Genomic DNA, 21959 nt, shown 5'->3' on the forward strand with positions numbered 1-21959 from the left:
TTTAAAATAATAGATAAATAAATATATTAGATAAGATAAAAATTTAAAGATAAAAATAAAAAATTTAAATTAAAATATGATAAAGATTAAAAAAGATAAAATAAAAGAAGTAAAAGATAATAGAAATAAAAGATAAAAAAAGTGATACCATTAAAACCTGACTTGTCTTATTTGTCTAGAATGTATGAGTTTATGATTTTTGTTTATTAATTTAGGTAATTCTATTTTATTCACATCTGTTCATTTACTTATTTATTCATCTATCTCTCAACTTTCTTTGAAAAGACTCTAGATAAATAAAATGTATGAAGTGTGAATTCTAGGTGTTTACATGAATGCATAGAGATAAAATTATCATTTTATGTCTAGTATCGATGTTCTATTAGAAGTTATCATCTCCTGAATATCTAATCCAAAAACTGATTCATGCATATTTTTTTAAAATTTTATTCAGAAATTATCCTCTAGAAGTGTAATAGAAAAAAGAAAAAATAATAGAAATTTATCCTTTTCATATGTTTAAACCATGAATAATAAAAATATTAATTTTTATCATTTAAGATAAAAATAACTACTAAATAAATATTTTTAAAAATATTTACAATATATTTTTATTATAAAAAAATAATTCATATAGGGAAATTGTTCTTAGCTTGCTAAGAAATTTCGTAATCCCGAAATGATAATGGGTCCCAAACAAAGGCAAATTTCTGCAGCATTCAGTGCTAGCAAGGAACCTTCTGATAACTTTTTTTTCTTTTTTATACTTTTCCTTTCCTCTATTATAATAAATTGAATTCAAACATGCTTATTTTTTAATAAGCTCATCATCTTGACTTTAAATAATTCCTGATCGAAAGCTTTGCGTAACGTCTGTATTTCAGATCATTAAATTGACTTTAAATAATTCCCGATCGAAATCCAATTTAAAAATAAGAGATAAATTTTTTAAAATAATAGATAAATAAATATATTAGATAGGATAAAAATTTAAAAATAAAAATAAAAAATTTAAATTAAAATATGATAAGGATTAAAAAAGATAAAATAAAAGAAGTAAAAGATAATAGAAATAAAAGATAAAAAAAAGTGATACCATTAGGACCTGACTTATCTTATTTGCCTAGAATGTATAAGTTTATGATTTTTGTTTATCAATTTAGGTGATTCTATTTTATTCCACACGTGTTCATTTACTTATTTATTTATCTATCTCTCAACAAAGACTCTCGATAAATAAAAATGTATGAAGTGTGAATTCTAGGTGTTTGCATGGATGCATGGAGATAAAACCATCATTTTATGTCTAGTATCGATGTTCTTATGTAATTTTTTCTTATTGTTCTATTAGAAATTATCATCTCCTGAATATCTAATCCAAAAACTGATTCATGCATATTTTTTAAAAATCTTATTCAGAAGATATCCTCGGGTAAGTGTAATAGAAAAAAGAAAAGATAATAGAAATCTATCCTTTTCATATGTTTAAACCATAAATAATAAAAATATCAATTTTTATCATTTAAGACAAAAATAACTACTAAATAAATATTTTTAAAAATATTTACAATATATTTTTATTATAAAAAAATAACTCATAGGGAAATTGCTAAGAAATTTCGTAATCCCGAAATGATAATGGGTCCCAAACAAAGGCAAATTTCTGCACCATTCAGTGCTAGCAAGGAACCTTCTGATAACTATTTTTTCTTTTTTATACTTTTCCTTTCCTCTATTATAATAAATTGAATTCAAACACGCTTATTTTTTAATAAGCTCATCATCTTGACTTTAAATAATTCCTGATCGAAAGCTTTGCGTAACGTCTGTATTTCAGATCATTAAATTGACCTTGAATTATTCCTCGTCCCGTAACTTATATGCATATATATATATATATATATGCCACTGCCGGAACCTGGTCATCAATAATCCACTCCGAAAATTATTTTGAACACCCTTCATCGATCTAAATGGGTTTGGCAGGATTTCTCAGAAAACTCCAAGATATCTATTCTAAACATAAGCTCATATCCACTGTTTTCTTCTGTCTCTTGGTCTCACCTCCGTCCTTCTTCTATACCTTCTATGCCATAAGTCATTTATCCAGTGTTTTTCTCACCAGTGAAGGTGCCGACAACTCTGTAGGCGCAACCTTTCACTATATCATAGTTATTGCACAAGTTGAATGTTTTGCCGTTCTTGGCATATCCATGTTTTCCTTGCTAAAGCCACTGCTCCATATCTTAGCCTCAGAGCAGAAGATAGACCCAGAAGCGGAGTTGAGCATCAAAAACCTCATTTTATCATTGACCAAACCCGCGAGAAGCTTACTTTTTACCTGGTTCTTCGTAAGGCTATTCAAATTGGGTTATATATTCTTAGGAATATTGTTCGTGTTCCATCAGCGCGTGATGTTTGTTGTTAATTCAAGTTGTGGCCAGCAAGCTGAACAAAGTTCCTTAGCCAGCAGCATCGACACGATAATATTCGTTGCAGCAGGTGTCTTAGTCTTCGCGTATTTGGCCACTTATGGGAATTTGGCAATTGAGATCTCGATTCGTGAAGAGATTAGTGGAACCGAGGCATTGAAGAAGGCTTCAGAGCTTTTAGAGGGAAAGAGGAAGCTAGTTGCAGGATTTGTGGTGAATGTAGTGCTCGGGGTTATATCTGTAGGGTTGTTTGTGAGTTGCGTGTACTTGAACACATGTTCCAAACTCTCGATGGACTCTAAGAAAAGCATCATGAGCCAGATAGGGAATTTTGGTATATTTCAGGTTGAGTTTTACACATGGGGATGCTTCTCAATCTTGTATTCAATATGCAAGAAGTCTCGCGGTGAAACAACAACATTTCATTTCCAACCCTATGGGAGCTTGCAACGCATGCTGCAAAAGGAGGAGGAGCCCTTGCTTCCCTTATAAAATTAAGAGTATCGATTGTAAACTTTCATTTAATTTGTAATTTAGGAATATATAAGTGAAAGTAAGTATTTCGTTTTTCACAATACTGTATGTTTTATTTGTTTTACGTGGCTTATAATTATTCATAAACTGAATCTCAAATATGAATGAGCCTTGCTTATATACGGTACGTGAATCTTTTCTCCAGCTCGATCGTTCCCATAGCTTAGATATTTAAACGATTAATAAAAGATAATTAATAAATAATGTCTCGTATATGTTTTTATTATAATATTTATATATCTATCTTTTTACAGTTAACAGACACTGTATTTATGTATATATGTATGTACTACGCAATGATGACAAGTGACATCTACCGTGGTTAGTTAGCTAGGACTTGGGATTGCCATGACAAGAGTGTTAGACGACACAAATTGCTATACTCGCAGTTATCTCGTCTTATCCAAGAAACAGATTCAACTTTGCAACTTTAAAGACTCTCTGATTTAGGTTATATGGAAATTAATTGATATAAGAGGATTTAAGAGAAATAGAAGTAGAAAAATAAAAGGAAAGGAGGTTTTGATGAGGAAAAGCAAAGAGGGAAACAACCAAGGGGAGAGGAGAAAAAGGAGGTGGAAGAAACGAGAGATGTAAATGTAAATGTCATGTCAATATCTTGTGATCATTCCTGACACTGCTAACATTTTTTTTTATATCAGGAACCAAAATGTAAATGCAAGTACTTATAGAGGAACTAATATAATATTTTTTAAGTTGAGAGACTAAAAAGTAAAATTTGTATAATTATAAAGATGAAGATGTAAAAATAATGCAAGTATAGTAGTAGGTACTAAAACATATATAACACACACCAAGGCAACACCACATCAGTGTCCATTTACGAAGTTAAATTTTTTTAAGGACAAAAACCAAAACATAATTGAAAGTGCTTCTACAAGAATTAAAAGGGATATTTAAGTTTATTAACTAAAAAATAAAATTTGTGCAACTATAAGATCAGACGAATAATTTAACTTAAGAGGATTATGAATTTTAGCTTCCCAACCTCATCCTGGTAGGCCAACAAGCATTGGTTGTTGTCTAAGTTGTCCCCCTTGTCGTGCATCATAGTTTTCCACCACTGATCAGTACTCCAATTATTAATGCACTCTGATGAAGCTGCACATGCTTGATGATGAGTTGAGCAGTGTTTGGCCCCACTCTCACCACCTTCTTCTCTAAGAACATTACTCCCTCTCAACCCGGAGGGTGAAGGTCTTGAGAAAGTTCGAGCCTTAGGCTTTATCACCACATGAGGCTTCACTGTTGTTTTCTCTTGCTTTTCATTGATCACCACCTTGTGAGATGATGATACCTTCCTTCGAATGTAGGTGTTCCAGTAGTTTTTCACATCATTTGGAGTTCTTCCTGGAAGTCTCCCAACAATCAAGGACCATCTACATACACAAAAGATCCAGTTTCAGTTAACTTTTAACTTCCGAGAACTTATACAAGTTTTGTTATAACTTTTAACTTTTACTATGTTTTTGATATTTTAAGTTCGTACTTTTTAAAAAAAAAAATTGGATCTGTAAAAGAGTTTGTTCATTTTTAATTATTCTAAGTTTACCTTTTTTTCAATTTTGATTCTTGTAAGATATTAAATTTGCTTCGTTTTAGTGCTCGTTGATTTATGTTTTTCTAATTTTAATATTTATAAGTTTGATCTTATGATGACTATAAATATTCATGTCTAATTTTTCGCTGGCATTAAGATACCGTACATAGATAATGGCTGTTCGTGTTAGATATTTTAGTTCTATGATGCGTCGATGTTTCCTTGATACTGAAGGAGTGAAAAGGACCACTTATGTATATGGGACCACTGCAATTTGTTTGTTGAATACAGATGTTATAAGTCAGTCAATTGTCAAGAGTCCACATCTATCTTTAATTATTTTTCCCGCATATTATATTATTACATCAATCCTCATTTATGTACTAACAAGATGAATGAAAATCTATGTATGTATGTATATTTTTTTTTGACAATATGTATATATGTATGTATATATATTTGCATCCACAAATATTTAAGTCAGGATCTCAAAGGGTTAAACAGAAGAATAATCAAAATAATTAACTGGTTCTTATCTATGACTGGTTTCATAACGTCAGTGGTGCTGAGTATTTTGTCCTCAATTATGCCATAACAAGTGAAAATAAAGCTCACATATATCACAAGTTTATTCTGTTATCAGGTTCAATGGATTACTGTTAATAGAATAGTAGGATGCGCATGAGCTTCTCTTATGGTCAGTGATCTATGGTTGCTTGTCTGACTTTTGATATGCAATGTGGGTCCAAATCCAGGCATCAGTACAAGTTAAATTTTGACAAAAATATACATATGATCAATTCCATCATTAGATAAATATTAAGATCTGAGTTCAGAAGTACTTGAGCTTCCTTTGGGTCCTAGTCCCTAATGTAAGAATGAAAGATTTTTCTATTCTCTTTATGTCGACAAATGAGCGTGTGCGTGGCATTTATTTGGTGAGTAGAAAATGCCATTTGACACTGTCAGCCCAATACATACCACCTTATACTGTTAAGTCTACAAATAACTGCATGTGGACATATATAGCTATTGCTTTAAATAATTTTACAAGAACAAGGAAAAATGTTTTGGAGATGCTGAGGATAGGAAATACATGTGCCCTAGTTAAATTTCGTGGAAGCACCATTATTTTATTTATTTCAGACAGGAAAAAGAAAATCAATATTGACGCAATGGAGAAGAAGAAAAGATAGAGAGAAACTGAGAGAACACATACACCTTTGGATCTTCTTTCTCGGCAAGCTTATTATTTTCTTTTGGAAAGTGTTTGATAAACATTCAATATGTTATCCAATACCTAGAGAGAGAGTAAAAAAAGAGAAAAAATGTAGATATATATAATAAAGTTTATGATATAATAAAAAGACAAGGATAAAAAAAAAAGAAATATTAATGAGATATTTAAAATAAAAATTAATTTATGTATCATTATTCTTTTTCTCCTTCTTAAGATTGTTATTTTGATCGTTTAAGTAGACTCTTGGTCAGTTATTAAAGTTTTCATCCATATATATCATACGAATACGATGTCAATTTCGATAATGAACCTGTTTTATCAAAATAAACAGAACCTATCCTAATTCTCAACCATTAGCATAAGTTTTGGACCGCTCTAATATCTTTCTGACAAGCTGAACATGGCCAAAAGAGGTACACTTACTGGTTTTGTGATATTGTATTTACTGGGGAAAGGGACAGAGAAACACTCTTTTTTTTCGGGCAGAGAAACACCAATTAAGGAGTAATATATATTATCCTTATAATAAATGTTAACATCACTTTTTATAATTATTTTTTCTTTATCTTTACTTTTATAACATTACTTATTTTGTCTTTTTACATCAATTTTCTCTTTCTGTCTCATGAATGTTAAAATTTATAGAAATATAACTTTTGGACACCCATTAAATTAAGTGTCTAAATTTTGAGAGAGATAAGAAGTGAGGAAAGATAAATAATTGATATAATGTCAAGAAGAAAACCAAAACAAAAATCTCCTCTGTTGTTAAACATTGAGAGAATATTAATATCTGCCAAATAAAGAACACGATGTATGATCCTTCTGCCTTTTGTAGGTAGTTTACTTACTATTCTAACTTATAAAAAATAGCAATGTAGCAAACAAAAATTACTAGCCTAAATTTCACTTTTGATTAATCTAATCACATGATATCAATGCATAAGAGTCTTCTTGTGGCTGATTTCCACCGACAAGCCATTTCCTGTGAAGGACATAGTCTTGGAAAATCTCTGCTATTTTTCAATTCCATGTCACGTAATTAAAATTGAATTTTTTTCACTGTCCATTTTCCTCACATCTGAAGAAAACTAGAAAAGGCATTAGTTTTAGAAGAATTATCCGCATATAATTCGATTGTTAAGGAGGGAATTAAATGGGCTTATTACTGTCGCAATAATCTAAAACATGTCTCTAGCAGAAAATGTAAAAAAAGAAGAAGAAACTGCTAATTTAATTAAGCATTGATCATAAACTGTTAGAATTTGGCAGGACAATTCTCCTTTGGCAAACCAGAAGAATGCATGTGCATGTTCTCTCTGCCAAAGGAGAATTGCTCTGTCATTCCTCAACAGCTAGCACGTCTTTCACACTTACGGCACTAATTCTGTCTAAGGCTATCATGTTATAATATAGAAGTCCTATATATAGCAAGTAATAATCGCACCAAATTTTGGATATGCCATAGAAAAGAGTAGGAGGAGCATATGCCAGCACAATTCCACTGGAAGTTTCATGTTCCCGGTTTATAATCCTGATTCTCTCCTTATCAATTATTTTCAAAGTCCAAGGATATGTCTTTATCATAATTTCTCTTCGCATATAAATCAGATGCTCGTTTTTCACTGTAATTTATCACAAACTATGAAATTATATATACTACATACATCGATGTATGTATGTATCTGCAATTTTTGTGTGCATGAAGTAGGACTCTTGTTTATATGATGTTATATGATTCATGCACACTACTCCCAAAAAAAAAAAGGAATCAAGAAAACCTTCATACTAGAATTTAAGGTGAAAGGGATCTAGCTGTCACCAACTCTTAGATTACAAAATTCGGGATGCATGGGATACAGCATGTGGCCGAGGAGAAATTCTTGGGAAAGCTTTCATCGTGCCTACGCCTCTTTAGGCATATCAAATTTTAATTTTATTGTTACAAGTTTCACATTTTCTTAACACAGATACATGTAGACAAATGATTTTTCTAAGTGTTCAACATATGGTATACATTTTTAATTTCCAACACAAAAATATATTCATAAAATTATCAAAATGATCGCAGCTTATAGGAATATTTAGGTCTTACAATAAAATCATGATTTGAGATAGGAGTATCTAGTATTTTAATTTTGAATTATGCTAGCAATTAATACACTCTCTAATATTTTTTTTGCAACTGATTAAAATTTATAAAAAATTACAAAATTATAAACTCATAAAATAAACAAGTCTCATTGAATAAGAAGTCATTCAGAACATAGAATTTTATAATTTTTAATAAATTTAAGTCAATAATAAATAAAATATTAAAAAAGTGTGTTAAAATTGTGCTATTACATGTTAGCTTTTACTCTTTACTTTTTGCACCTTTTGTATAATATATGCTATGTCTGAGTATTATCATCACCTATATATACAGATGTTGAGCTTGAAATTGTTCAGTGTGACAAAACTTGCAACAAGTCAAGTGCGGGTGCATTGCCGGGTTAGTTGGGCACTCAACCATGTCCATTCAGGTCACGAAGGCAGCCAGGGAAACTGCCAAAGGAGATTTGCCCAACAATTCATACTCCTGCACACGCTAAACCACTTTAGCATAGGAAGAAGAAAGGTACAATGCCATGCTCCAATATTAATTTATTGATCACATCTCTCTTTGAATTTGTTGTCCTTCCCTTTTTCTGGGTTGAACATTTTATCTGCTTCATCGAACAACGACTGCACAATCAAAACAATTAAGTCTGCAAAATGCAAGAAAAGTCGTCACTAGCTTAACTTAATAATTATGAAGTTGCTTCAAAGACATTGGTCAGGCTATACCCACGCTATATTATTATTGATGTGGACCACAACAGTGTTTGAAATAATGTTAAAATTATCTATAAGACTATAACCAATGTTGATAGTTATGTCTTTTTTTAATGATACAAACGGTTGGATATAAGATATAAAATAGGCAAACATCCATTCGAAAGATTATCATCAGAGCAGTTTCTCAAAGTTATTTACCTCATTACCCGTAACTCTTACCCTTTTGGGAATAATTACAAGGAAGTAGTAACTAATTAGAGGTAAAAATGTAGTTTGTTGGAAGATTTTTCAATAAGTTTATAAATCTATCTAAATAAACTAGCTAGTATACGTATGCTTATACTTATTAAACTTATATTCGTGAAGTTTAAATATTCCCATCCGAAAAGTTTTGGCAGTGGTCTTAGTAATCTCGCATAAAGTAATACATCAAATCAAATTAATCTCCTACATTATAATCATTTTCATTTTTTTAATGTATAGTGACTTGTCAATTTAGTCCATAGAAAATGAAAAAAAAATGTCCTTAAAATTTAAAATAAGTAATTTTACACCAATCTATTTTTTAGTCTATAAATAATATTGCCCCGTGTATTTAATTTAGTCTTTACATTTATCAGTTTATCTCGGTGATTCTGTCAAAAAAAAATTATATCGGTGAATAGAAAATCAAATCGATTGTCAGCAATTAAATGATACTAGTATATAGTAATTATTAAAGTTAGAAATCTATTTAATAAGTCTTAATGCCCAAAACTCAAATGGGAAAAAATTGTCAATTTTAAAAACTAAATTTTCTTTTTCATATTTTCAAGAAATAAATTAACAGGTTATGATTCAGGCATTAATTTATAATTATTCAATATCCTAAATTAAGTCATAAGATAACGTAACACAAAAATTTGTAGCCGAGCTTTCCAGAACCAGCTGCATCCCCAGTCTTCTTACAACAACCTTCCTTCCCTGGCTTACACAATCTGACTCCAATTATGTTCCTTCTTTTGCAACATGGTTTTCTAGACAAAAGGCTCTGTTTGTCAATTACTACAACGTACTAGTACTAGCGTAAAAGAAATAATTTATAATGAATAAGTTTTAGTAGTATTAATTAAAGTTAGAAGTGTTTGGCAAATGGTACCGATGAATGTTTTACTGTTCTTGTAGCATTTATTTCGTTAGCTTGCCACGTTTTTTCAGACATTATTTAAAGTAGTGTTTGACTTCACAATATATTTGTTTATTATTTTTTCTCTCTCTCACTTTTATCTTTGTTATTTTAGACTATATTTAAAAAAGTTAGTCGTTGAAGGTTGAAAAAAGTATTCCAAAATAAAAGATTAACTAACACTGTATTTGATAGATGCAAAAGAGAATAAAAAATAAATAAAATAAACGTTGAAATTTCATTAGATTCATATTTTAACTCTTTATTTTAATTTAAAATTTGTATCTCTTTTTTTTTTCTTCATTCTATTAAACATACACTAGTAACTAAAAATTAGTAGCAGAAAGCAGTTGTTTTTTTAGGTACACTAAATTATAATTGGATTAAGTAATTAGTTCATAAGTTTCAAACTCAATAAATCTAATTAACTCAAATATATATATATATATATATATATATATATATATATATATATATATATATATATATAAATAATGAATTGATTCATTAAGTATTATTTATTTGTTTGGTAACATACTTATTCTATCCTTACAAAATAGTATTTTTATTTTTATTTTTTTTCTTATTTTTGAAATTTTTACAATATATTTTTAATTACTCAACTCAATCCAACTCAATTAATATTAAATTGGATTGCTAAAAAAAGTAAAGTCAACCCAACTTAATTATGTTTAATTGGATTAGGATGTACAAAAGATTAAATTCAATCGAACACAGACTACTTACAAGATTCATATCCCTCCTGCCTCTCAACAAAAAAAAAAAAACTGAAAACAAAAGCACAAAAATAAAATAAAAATAAAAAACAAATGAAAGAGAAATTAGGAGAAAGTAGAGGGGGTGGGAAGAATTTGGGCCAGAGAGGATTTAGGTTTCTATTTACACCCATACTATTTCTCGCGTGTTTGTATGATTGTTTCTTGAGGTAAAACCCTCCACTTTTTTATTTCCTCATTGTTTCTCACTTTCCTACACTTTATGTCCATGCTCTCTTCTCCATTTCTATCTTATTTTTTCTACACCAAACAGAACACTAATGTTTAAGAAACCAGATGCACTTTGTTTAAGAAAATCGGCACTGTTTGCAATGACATGGCAAAGATTAAAAAAAAAAAACAAAATCAACGGTACTGTCTCGTGAAGTCATCACGAGAGAAATTTTCAAATAAATATACAATAAATATATAATATATACATAAACATTTATTATTAACAAACATACATATATTTATTATTCACAGTATAAATTTAGATTAAAAGAACTAAAATTTACCCTGTAATTTTTAAAAAAAAATTAAAATCAAGTTAAGAATTTAGGTCCCCAAACCTAAATTCATAATAATTTTTTAAAAAAATTAAAAATTTACAATGGAAATTCGAATCCTTTCAACTAGAATTTACACGTAAACAATAAACATATATATTTTTGTTAATAATAAACGTACATGTATATTTATGTATATATTATATATTTGTTGTATGCTTGTGTGAAAATTTCCATCACGAAACGCACATGTGGAATTAGGCTTATCAGTAATTCCCCTCCTCGCTGAATGATTGAATCCGCCACAACCAACAATGTACGTTTATTATCATAATATTCCCAAAATGATTTTCTGCTTGACTTCACCTAACCACGAGATTGTGGAACGTATATAGTATGTGGCAGAAGCCGTAGAGACCACTCCGTCGTTACTTTATACCAGAACGTATTACATTCACAAAAATCATTTCTTCCCAAATTATCTTTTAAATATTTGGGAAATATGTGTGTTAGTCTTTAAAAAATTTATCTTTATGTTTGGACGAGGAAAAACTTAATTTGACAAATTAAACTCAATTTTAGTGCTTGTGTACTTGTGACAAATCATAAACTTGAGTAACATATAGAAAAGAAGGTAAAAGAAGTGTTACTGTTGTTATTATTTTGTTCACAGATGATGTAACTAAAAGCCATAATATATACAATTAGGTAGCAGCAACAGTGCAACACACATGGTGTAACTAAAAGTGATAATATGATTTGGTAGAAGCATGTTGGATTATTATAACTCTGTGCTTTCGCTAATCACGTGAAGTTTAATTTAACATCAATTCATAACTACATGAAGTGAATCCCAATCTGATTCTTTAATTAATTTAATTAAGACTTGTGTAATTTAACAACAAATTTTAATTGCACAGAGACGCATATGAAATATCAGAAACAGATTTAAATATCAAAGGAAAATGATGTTTATGGAGTAAATAATTTGCCAAAACCATTTATATAAAAAAGGGTACATGATACCTTTCGTTAAAAAGTTTTGTATATGTAAGTCTAAAATCTCTAGCACAGTCAGAAAATTAGCATGAAAATTGCATCTAATGCCGACCACAGGGATAAAAAAAGGCTTTCAATTTTGTGTAGTTTGGAAGCAACTATCAATTATTGCTATTGTGACTGCTAGGCGCAATTAGTTTACACATGAAAGCTTTGATGCAATCACCAAACCAGCAAGAAAGAGATGTGACAAAAGAATCTCAACATCTGAGAGAACAGAAAAAGATTGGCAACAGTGTGGTTGATATCAACCATTGGCCAACCTCATATCTGGCTTTATCTAGTAGCATTCGTAATTCTCTATTATTTTGCCATAAAAAACCTTTGTTTTTGCCTCTTGTTAAAGCCAACCCCACTCCAAAACACTTTCATTTTTGTCCAAAACCAAGGTTTACCACTCATAAAATACAAATAATAAACAACAAAATGATACATTAATAAGGGAAATGTCTCAAATCCAAAACGTGTAAATGATTGGTTGAATTCTTCTCGTAATTTCAGAGTTCATGAAGGGTATAATATAACATATCTTATATTAATTCTTATCTACCATGTCTTGACAATTTACGTCTGCTAGTACAATTCAGAAACCTCAGCTGAGTTTCCAAAGCCACCATCTATTCATCATGGATGCAGAAGAAGTCTTGAAGCTCTTTGATTCATGCTGGTTCGGGCATCAAAATTTGAAGGAACACACAAGTTCATCAACAATACCAACAAGTCTTCATGAGAATTCTTCAGATCATAATCAAATAAAAGAACCATCAGAACCAACACTTTTACGCATCCAAAGCGGTCATAGCAGATCCATGAGCGACCAGTTGAGTTCCATGACATGTTTCAAGGACGATTCTCTCTCACCAGACTCAGTTTTCTCACCAAAGCTTCAAACCATTCTCTCAGGAAAAGATGTCACAGACGCAGAAGCAGCACATGTGCAGCTTCAACTACTAGTGTTGCCTAAGAAGAGGGAAAGGAGGAAGAAAAGACCGAGCAAGAGTTTATCAGACCTTGAATTTGAGGAGCTGAAAGGGTTCATGGATCTGGGGTTTGTTTTCTCAGAGGAAGATAAGGACTCAAGTTTGGCTTCAATCATTCCTGGCTTGCAAAGGCTAGGGAAAAGTGATGAGGAAGAAGAGGATTCTGAATTAGGGTCCTCAGTCCAAAGACCTTACCTCTCTGAAGCATGGAAGGCTCAAGAAAGGAGAAAGAAAGAGAACCCTCTCGTGAATTGGAAGATTCCTGCTCTGAACAATGAAATTGACATAAAAGATAGTCTCAGGTGGTGGGCTCAAACTGTTGCTTCCACTGTTAGATGATGAAGTTTTGTTATTCAAGTTTTTTCTTGTATTATTACATATACTTCGCTTATTATATCTTTGAAATTTTGTTTCACTTTTTGCCATAGCCGCAGCTTTTTAACCGTTTTTTCCTTCTCGATTTTCTGGAATTCCACATTGTAATTTCAGACTAGAGGAGGGGAATGCATCTCAGCTTTTAAGATCATTGTAGGTCATAAACAATTTCTGTTGCGGTAGGTCCATGTCAAGTTTGAATATTTCTATATCAAATTTAAGGCCACAAAGCTTACACCGAATTAAAATATCAGACTCCCCAACCTGAAAAAGCTTAAACATAATTGAATACCAACTCATTCGGCTTTTTCTGATCACTTTTGCTTCCTTCACTGGAATGTATGAAAAATGAGAATATAAGTAATATCATTTCTTATACATAGAGCAAAAAGAAAATTTGATAGTTATAAAGAAAACTAGACATTTTAACCATTTTTCATGTAATTGTATACATATATTCACTTTATTCAGTGACTGTTATTGTATAGAACTTAAATTTAAAGAAGCAGAAATCTATCAAACGTATAATATTGTTAAGATCATGAACAGTATATGCATTATTACAAGCTGTTTGGCAAAACAATACTGGGAAAAGAGCATTGCCGATACTTAAATGTTAGAATCCAGATTCCAGAAGTATCTAAATGTTCCTTGATCAGTAATTTCCGAGTAACCAAGCACAAGAACAATCGTTATGCAATCATTTGATTGATAGTTTTTCAGCCAGTCAATGGCACTGCACAAGCGATTGACTTTTCCTCTCCTCAATTATCATGATTCTCCCCTATATCCTTTTTACCACCTTACAAATTTTTTTCTTCTTTATATGGACAAATGAAAATCTCATGCAATTGACACATCAGCAATTATGTGATTGTACTTTTTCTTTTTGTTGCATTAACCACAGAACGTCAAAACCAACCTTCCAAGTTCCAATTAGACTGATCCCAAGTCCCTCCCGGCCAGACACTTGGGCCAGAAATCGGTAGTACTTGAAGTTGAAGATCCAAATTTTTGGAACTTAACCGAATAGATATCAATGAAGGTGGGCCTGGTAGAGTTGCATAAACGCTGACAGATTTACTGACCCACTCAGAGCATGCTTGGCTAACCGGTTGTGAGGTCAAAACGTAATTATGTCAACAGATCAAGACCTTCCTTTCGCGTTGGATTATTGGATTTATCTCGTAATTCTTGTAAGACAACAATTTGAATGAAGAACCAAAGTGCATGTTTGGATACCAAGCAAAATCAATTCTAGCACCAAAAATCATGGTGAATAATTGAAAATGGAAAAGCAACAAAGAGTTGCATTGGTGTGACTGAAAAAATAAGCAAGGTGCAGTGACCGCACCGCCTACTCGAACACACACTCAGTCATTATTAATTTATAGAAGAAAGTTGTCTTTTACCAAATAGAATGTTAGTTGCAGTTTGTTGCCAAGTATTTCACTGCTATATTCTTCTTATAAGTTATAACTTGTTTTCATTAATTTTTATAACACTTTATAAAATACATTAAATAAAACATAAATACGTTCAATGTCTTAAAAACATATAAAACATTTAATACTTTTCTTTCAGTAAGAGGATATTAAATAATATTGTAAAAAAAATATAGTTATTCTTTTACCTTTATCCTGTATAAATTTTTTTAGCATGCTCATGCAGCTTTAAATCTACTAAAATTTCCAGACTCATCCATGTTTCTAATTGCTAATTTGAATAAACAAACCTTTGAAATAACCATTCATAGTATGGAGCATCGATGTTAGTATCCCAGTTGTCAATTTTATAAAGGTTACATGTGACCGAGAAAGTAAAGAGATCCTTATCAAGCATTTTGGCATATGTATGCCCATTGACAGTAGAAACTTCTTTTAAAAAAAAAAAACTGACAGTAAGAACTTAGTCCTATACCTTATCACAAATTATTTGTTAAGGCAATCTCTTGTTATACCATAGATCAAACATAGAAGTGAAAAGAATAAAACGAAAATTTAGGCACGGGAATTACCAATCAACTCATAGGTTCATTGAATAAAAGTACAACAAAAAAATCTGATGTAAACCAGTTTGTCATGTGATGTGGTAGTTACCACTTGTCTGCTTCAATGTAAAACAGCAAATTGACAAAGACTTCAAGAAGGATCAGCCGAATGTTTCATTCAAACTAGTACATGCCATTATACACACAACCAACAGCAATATACAAAATAAATAGTTTTTTTTTTTTTTTGAGATGGAGCGGGGGTACAAAAAAGAAGTTCACACAAAAACTAGAATCTAAACATGATCAGTAGCTCAGAGATTGTGTTGCCATAACAACCTTGGACGAAAGGGGTCCTTGGCCAATTGTAACTCAATCAAGTAATCATGTAAATTGCCTAGCAGATGTTGTAGGCTCTCTTCTCTTGGCACTTTTCTTCATCATGTCAGCCCAACTAGCCAAGACATTAGACACTTCAAACTTACCAACAAAATTCATCTTTCGAGCTAACTCCTCAAGAATGACAGCATTCCCAGTCTTAGAAATATCAGAAGCAAACTTGTTATAATCAAGCTTCGGAGCTTTCATTCCCTTCTCTAACATTTCCTCTAAATATTTGCATGCCTCACCAGACCTGTCCTGTCTTATAAGCCCACCAATGTATACAATGTAGGAATTATCATCAGGACAGCACCCCTTCTGATGCATCTCATCCCAAATCTCATGACCCATTTCATAATTTTTTGTCACAAAATAGGATTTCATTATCATGTTGTAAGTGTGAATTGTTGGTTTGATGCCACTTTGAATCATCTTCTTGTATATTCTCACTGCATCATCTGGCATATGTTGGCTAGTCATCAGTTTTATCAAAGCGTTGTAGGTCCTTCCATCAGGTGGACAACCTCTTTCCCTCATTTCCTTCAGTAGACTGTATACCATATCCATTTTCTTCTGCCTCCCAAACCCAGTGATCAAACACGTGTAAAGTGCAGCATCAGGTTGACACCCACGATCTACCATTACATCAAAATATTCTATAGCTTCTCCCATCAACTTTTGTTTGCAGAAGTCCTGTATCATAATTGTATAACTCCGAACATTGGGTGAAGGACCTTTGGCCTTCATGATTTCAAACAACTTGATGGCATCAGACTTCTTCTTACACTTCAACAATCCTTCAAGCATAACATTATGTGCAACAACATCAGGGTTAAATCCCCTATCAATCATCTCATTCCACACCCTCCCTGCTTCCAGCAAGTTTTTTAACCTGCACCAACCACTAAGAAGTATGGTGTAAGTTTGCAAACTAGGTGTAAATCTATCTTTCAGCTTCTCGAAAACAGCTTGTGCTTCTTTACCAAGCTTTGCGGTGCTGAGACTATCAAGCAAGAAATTAATCACATCAACACCCACCTTAAACCCATATTTCTTCATCAGATCAAAGATCCCAACTGCCTTTTTCCTTTGCTTTGCTTCAGCAAAGGCTTTGATAGCAATGGAGAAAGTCTCCATTGTCAAAAGGCCCTTCTCACCCATTTCCTCAAGCATTGCCACCATGGTCTCAAACTGTCTAGTCCTCCCAAGAACACACATCATGAAGTTATAAGTCCTAGAATCATGAGCAAACCCAGGCCTCTTCCCAGCCCAACAAAAGAACCGAAAGGCCGGCTTCCTAGCATGCTTGAACCTTTGCAGCACATCCACAACCAAATCATGGGACAACCGAACCCCACATTCATCAAGAACAACCTCCATGTTCCTATCCAACGCAAACAATTCATCAATCACCTTGCATACCCTCTCAACCTCAACAGGATCTGCACATGATTCACCACTAACACCTCTACCATCATAACCCTTATCACCATCACCACCATCATCATCATCATCATCATTCTCAACCCCAGAATCAGCATTACTAGCAAATGTCCTAGGACTATTCAAAAACGGAAACTTTTCATGAAAAGGGGAAGAGGGTAAGGCGGAAAAAGTGGCGAGATGGGGAATCAGCAGTTTTTTTTGTAGAGTAAGGAGTGGAGAGGGGTGTGGCAAAAGAAATGGAATTTGACAACGAGAATGATGGAAAGTGCAATTAAGAGAAGAACGAAGCAAACGAGACAAGGGCAGAGAGCTACCACAAGGTAAGCGCACTTGCTCTCCTCGTCTTTGCGGTGGTCGTCTCTGATGGAGAGAGCGAAGCTTGGTGGTGGAGAAGACGCAGCAGGGGCCATAAGGTAATTGTGAATCTGTGTGGTGGCGTAGGAACAAAGTTAAAGGTCGAACGTTGGAGGAGGTTATGGTTCTGTGTCGGAGAGATAGAGTCATTGAAGTGCCATTTACATTATAGACAGTGAAATAAGTAAGGACGAAAAGAAGAGAATTGCAGTGAGTGGCGTTAGGTGTTTGTGTGGCAATGAAGGAATGGGTGAGGATCACGGGTTAAACCCTGATGGGCCCTTGGGCCACTGAAAATGGAAGTTTGTAAATATGAAAAGAAAAGGAGCGGGGTGTGGGGGGGCATCTCAATAATCTTTTCAATAGCAGTAGCAGAAAAGATGGAGTAAATTATCAAGTTATTGATTTTTTAAAATCTTAATTAATATTTCAACTTACCATAAATATTCATTATAGAAAAAAAAATTATCCACTGGATAAGTTTAGATTTAAGTATAAATATTTACTCATAAAATTTATAAGAATATAATTATCCACCAATTTACTATTATCCTGCTTCGTAATCATATCTTCATGTTTAATTTAATATGTTGAATTTAAAATTTAAAATAAAATAAATATTGAATCGATCGTTTCATAAGTTTGTTAATTATTTATCTAATATCAAAACATTATTTATAATTTGTAATTAGTCTTCTAAAGTGCCCGGATATAATATGAATGTTGAGGTTAATTGTAAATTTTTTGAAGTATATTTTTAAGCTCCTCAAAGGGATTTACTAGTTTGTTATTCTGAGGATGAAGTGATATTTCATAACTTTTTGGAGTGTATTACCCCCTAGCTCCAGTTATTACAGGCAAGATGTTTATATATATATATATATATATATATATATATATATATATATATATATATATATATATATATATATATATATATATATATATATATATATATTCTTACTTCATATTTCTTTTTTATGTATATACACACGGAAACAATCTTATGTCTTATCCCATAAAAGAAAAGAGACACACCAAATCACCAATGCAGGAAAGGAACAAGAAAGAAAAAGAAATGGATCAAATAAAGACACTAAGTACAACTGTAGTAACGCCTAATTGTTTGTTTTTTGGTGAACCGAAAGATTTGGCCTAGTCTACATTTGCATCCTCGATCTTAAAGATGATAACGTTGGAGCCAAGGATTATTTGGAGCTATTCAAATGTCCTTATTTGCTTTTTTTTTTTTTTAATTGCCATATAGCTGTGCAGTTTAGGTCCTTAATTGGAGATAATTTTTTAATGTAGCCATACAATCAAAACAGGACAACTTTGCATATGATTATCAGATTGTCACCATTCATGACTGCGAATGGATGATTATATTTAACATACGGATTTAAATTATCTATGCCATTCTCGACTTCTTTAATTTTAAATATAATGGTTTTTTTAACAACTTTTTTCTCCTAAACTGTAAATTTTTCTACTGCAATATTATTTATGTTGAGGGATGGAAAAGAAGATCAGAAAATAGAACCAAAGTCTAATTAATCATTTGGCTCCTATATGAAATTATGAATTTGTCTCTACTTTGCACCATCTTTTTGCTTAAGTTTCTGCACTTCAAATTTTTACACTTTGGTCTTTATACCAGCAATTTTTTTTACATTTTAGTGTCTATTGTTAATTTTGTAGCAGTGTAGAATCGCAACAAAATAGAAATATAAGAACTAAAATATACAAAAATTGTTTATAGAGACTAAAACTTTAAATACAAAGACTAAAATGATAATAAAAAGTTGGCTCATAAAAACAAAATGATTAACTCATCAACCTATAAAAGATTATCTGGTTTCTTTGGCATAATTAATAGTTCAACATAAACTCTACAATTTACAATGAATATTATAAAAAGGTTGTGTCCTTTTGTAAAACTTTGTGTCGATATCAACAACACGGCCTGCAATGGTGACATTCTAATATACTCATTAAATTATGTCACATGTGTCCGTGCTAGTTTTAACATGTTCTTATCTGTCCCTTTTCAAGAGATGAAGATGCTAGAGCCTTATAATTAAAGCTTATAAACCCCATCTAATTCCCTTGAAACTCATCAAAAGGTTAGGTACGTAAGTCATGTTGTGGCAGGGTTTGAGATGTCAAAGAAGCAAAATATGGGAGCAATGAGTGATAATGGAATAAGCCGCAGCAGAAAGAAGTCATCATCAAGAGGGCACCACAGGTTTGTAGGGGTTCGACAAAGGCCATCAGGGAGATGGGTGGCTGAGATCAAAGACTCTCTACAAAAAGTTAGGCTTTGGCTTGGAACATATGACACTGCTGAGGATGCAGCTCGAGCATATGATAATGCTGCACGAGCCTTGAGAGGTTCCAATGCTAGAACCAACTTTGAGTTGCCTGAGTCAGCTTCTTCTGGTGGTGCTAATAAGCGTGGTGGTTCCAAGTTTGTGCCTGAATGCACTGAACCCTTTTCTTTTGAGGATGTGAATGAGCCAGGTTCAGATGCAGAAGGCCTTCTTGGTGCACTTAAGGCAAAACTGCTTGATGGAAAGAAAGGGAAGTTTGATCAGTTTCAATTTCTTGGAAATTCTGCTGCTCAAGTTGTTCAATCTGGCATGGTTTCAAGATCAAGTCAGAATTGTTCTGGGAAGAAAGAGTTATTATTACCAATACCATCATCTTCAGCTAATGATACTGTTCTCACAAGGATGAATTATGGAACTGGAACCAGCCCTGTGCATGGTGTGATGAGTACTTTAGCTTCATCAAACACTTGTGCTAATAAGAGTGTGGTTATCCCAAATCATGATTATCATGAAGGAGCTGTAGCAAGCACAAGCAGTGGTAGAGTCAACTCTCATCAACTTTGTCAAACCCCACCTGTGGCAACATGGCCCAGTGAAGTGGCATATGATTTGCCTTGGCCTACACAATATATGAGCCAAGTTCTTCCTGATAATGGCCTTCTTGCATCTTCCAGCACTGCTGCAGCCACCTTGACTAATATATGGCCACTTTCTGGGGTAATTGAGTCTACTGTTGATATGACATGCATGGATCAGGGACCATCAAGTAGCAACAAAAGTGGCCAAATGATGAATATGGTGAGCATGCAGTTGCCTCTAGTTGGTGGTGCAAATGAAGGTCTTTGGACATTGGAGCAGCAACAGTTTGTGCAATGTGACCAGAACAACAGCTGGTTTAGTTTTAATGGATCTTGGGATCCTCTCCTCTATGTTCCCTCTGAGCTAGCTTGATTAGTTAGTGTTAATATTGTCTGTGAAAGAAATCTCAATTTGTCAATTCTTAATATATCTTGATCTCTACTAATCATTCTTTAATTTTAACTTGATACTATAGAAGACCATCTTTGTATGCTCAAAGGTTTACCAATTTTCTTCTGTGAGGGAAGTAGAATGTTTTGTTTGTTCCTGACTTTAAAACATATAAACATTTTTTTTTTGTCATTTTAATTTGTAAGGCATTATTTTATTTATCTGTGATAAATTCCTTCCCTAAATATATAAGAGGAGAACACTAGCTCATTGAAGCAAATGCCAGCAAAACACTCATTTTTTTGTTTGGTAATTCATATGAAATATACACAATTTTAATTAATAAACATCAAGATCTAACTTATCATTTTTAATGAAATTTTTCTTTTTCATCACATATTTTCAATCACAAATCACATAAGACATTCTTTTAAATGCTCTACCTTATTAATTAAAATTTATTTAAAATCATAAAAATTTATAAGTCTTATTTTTTATTTAAGAAGTTCTCTTCATAATTTCTAATTTTTAATAAATTATGATTAATAACAAGAGAGTGTGTTATTAAAAGTATTAGCAATACTCCTTTACTCATTTGTAAATCTTCGATGAAAGTTTTATTCTGTTCTCTTTTTTAATGAATGATTCATTGACACCAAGCACCAGCTAATAAATTATTTTTTCTTTTTTATTGAATGATTCATCGACACCAGCACCAGCTAATAAATTAATCAAACGTTTAACCTTTCTTTTGGGCTAAACTTAAACAGTTAATATTCTTTTCGTGACTATGTCGTGCTTCTTCTGCAAACATTTGGCAAGAACAAAAATAATTAAGCAAGTCTCACTCCACTCAAATATGATTATTTTTTATGGAAGATGATTGTAATTACCAAAAATAACAATAATAACACAATTAACTACTCAAGTGGTTATCATTTCATTCTATTATACAATTTCACTCGCGGACCTCAATATTAATTTTCTAATTTTGACTCCAAATGGAAAAATATGTCCCTAGAAGTATGGTACAAT

The 21959-nt window shown here is 32.1% G+C and overlaps 5 protein-coding genes across 5 annotated transcripts; 3 read left to right on the forward strand and 2 right to left on the reverse strand.

The window, feature by feature from the left end:
* The first annotated feature begins 1778 nt into the window (after positions 1-1778).
* Positions 1779-3086, forward strand: LOC114374820. Its single transcript, XM_028332516.1, has one exon. The coding sequence runs from the start codon at positions 1974-1976 to the stop codon at positions 2922-2924; it is 951 nt and encodes a 316-aa protein (XP_028188317.1). The 5' UTR covers positions 1779-1973; the 3' UTR covers positions 2925-3086.
* A 777-nt stretch (positions 3087-3863) lies between these two features.
* Positions 3864-8790, reverse strand: LOC114373300 (transcription factor MYB111-like). The gene is made up of 2 exons (XM_028330794.1): positions 8786-8790; positions 3864-4366 (listed from the first exon to the last, which is right to left on the reverse strand). The coding sequence occupies exons 1-2, from the start codon at positions 8788-8790 to the stop codon at positions 3940-3942; spliced, it is 432 nt and encodes a 143-aa protein (XP_028186595.1). The 3' UTR covers positions 3864-3939.
* A 3661-nt stretch (positions 8791-12451) lies between these two features.
* On the forward strand, positions 12452-13497 carry LOC114375107. Its single transcript, XM_028332857.1, has one exon. The coding sequence runs from the start codon at positions 12723-12725 to the stop codon at positions 13413-13415; it is 693 nt and encodes a 230-aa protein (XP_028188658.1). The 5' UTR covers positions 12452-12722; the 3' UTR covers positions 13416-13497.
* Positions 13498-15464: 1967 nt separating this feature from the next.
* Positions 15465-17919, reverse strand: LOC114373301 (pentatricopeptide repeat-containing protein At3g62470, mitochondrial-like). The gene is made up of 2 exons (XM_028330795.1): positions 17457-17919; positions 15465-17400 (listed from the first exon to the last, which is right to left on the reverse strand). The coding sequence occupies exons 1-2, from the start codon at positions 17676-17678 to the stop codon at positions 15826-15828; spliced, it is 1797 nt and encodes a 598-aa protein (XP_028186596.1). The 5' UTR covers positions 17679-17919; the 3' UTR covers positions 15465-15825.
* Positions 17920-19743: 1824 nt separating this feature from the next.
* On the forward strand, positions 19744-20990 carry LOC114376200. Its single transcript, XM_028334189.1, has one exon. The coding sequence runs from the start codon at positions 19785-19787 to the stop codon at positions 20904-20906; it is 1122 nt and encodes a 373-aa protein (XP_028189990.1). The 5' UTR covers positions 19744-19784; the 3' UTR covers positions 20907-20990.
* The last annotated feature ends 969 nt before the right edge of the window (positions 20991-21959 follow it).

Source organism: Glycine soja, chromosome 11 (assembly GCF_004193775.1).
Source record: "Glycine soja cultivar W05 chromosome 11, ASM419377v2, whole genome shotgun sequence".
Classification (NCBI taxonomy): Eukaryota; Viridiplantae; Streptophyta; class Magnoliopsida; order Fabales; family Fabaceae; genus Glycine; species Glycine soja.

Excerpts from the sequence above, each read along its gene's own strand:
- LOC114376200 (XM_028334189.1), top strand. The coding sequence starts at position 19,785 with ATGTCAAAGAAGCAAAATATGGGAGCAATGAGTGATAATGGAATAAGC.
- LOC114373301 (XM_028330795.1), bottom strand. The coding sequence starts at position 17,678 with ATGGCCCCTGCTGCGTCTTCTCCACCACCAAGCTTCGCTCTCTCCATC. Across the intron at positions 17,401-17,456 it reads TACTCTACAAAAAAAACTGC|TTTCCGTTTTTGAATAGTCC; the intron begins TGATTCCCCATC and ends TTTCATGAAAAG.
- LOC114375107 (XM_028332857.1), top strand. The coding sequence starts at position 12,723 with ATGGATGCAGAAGAAGTCTTGAAGCTCTTTGATTCATGCTGGTTCGGG.
- LOC114374820 (XM_028332516.1), top strand. The coding sequence starts at position 1,974 with ATGGGTTTGGCAGGATTTCTCAGAAAACTCCAAGATATCTATTCTAAA.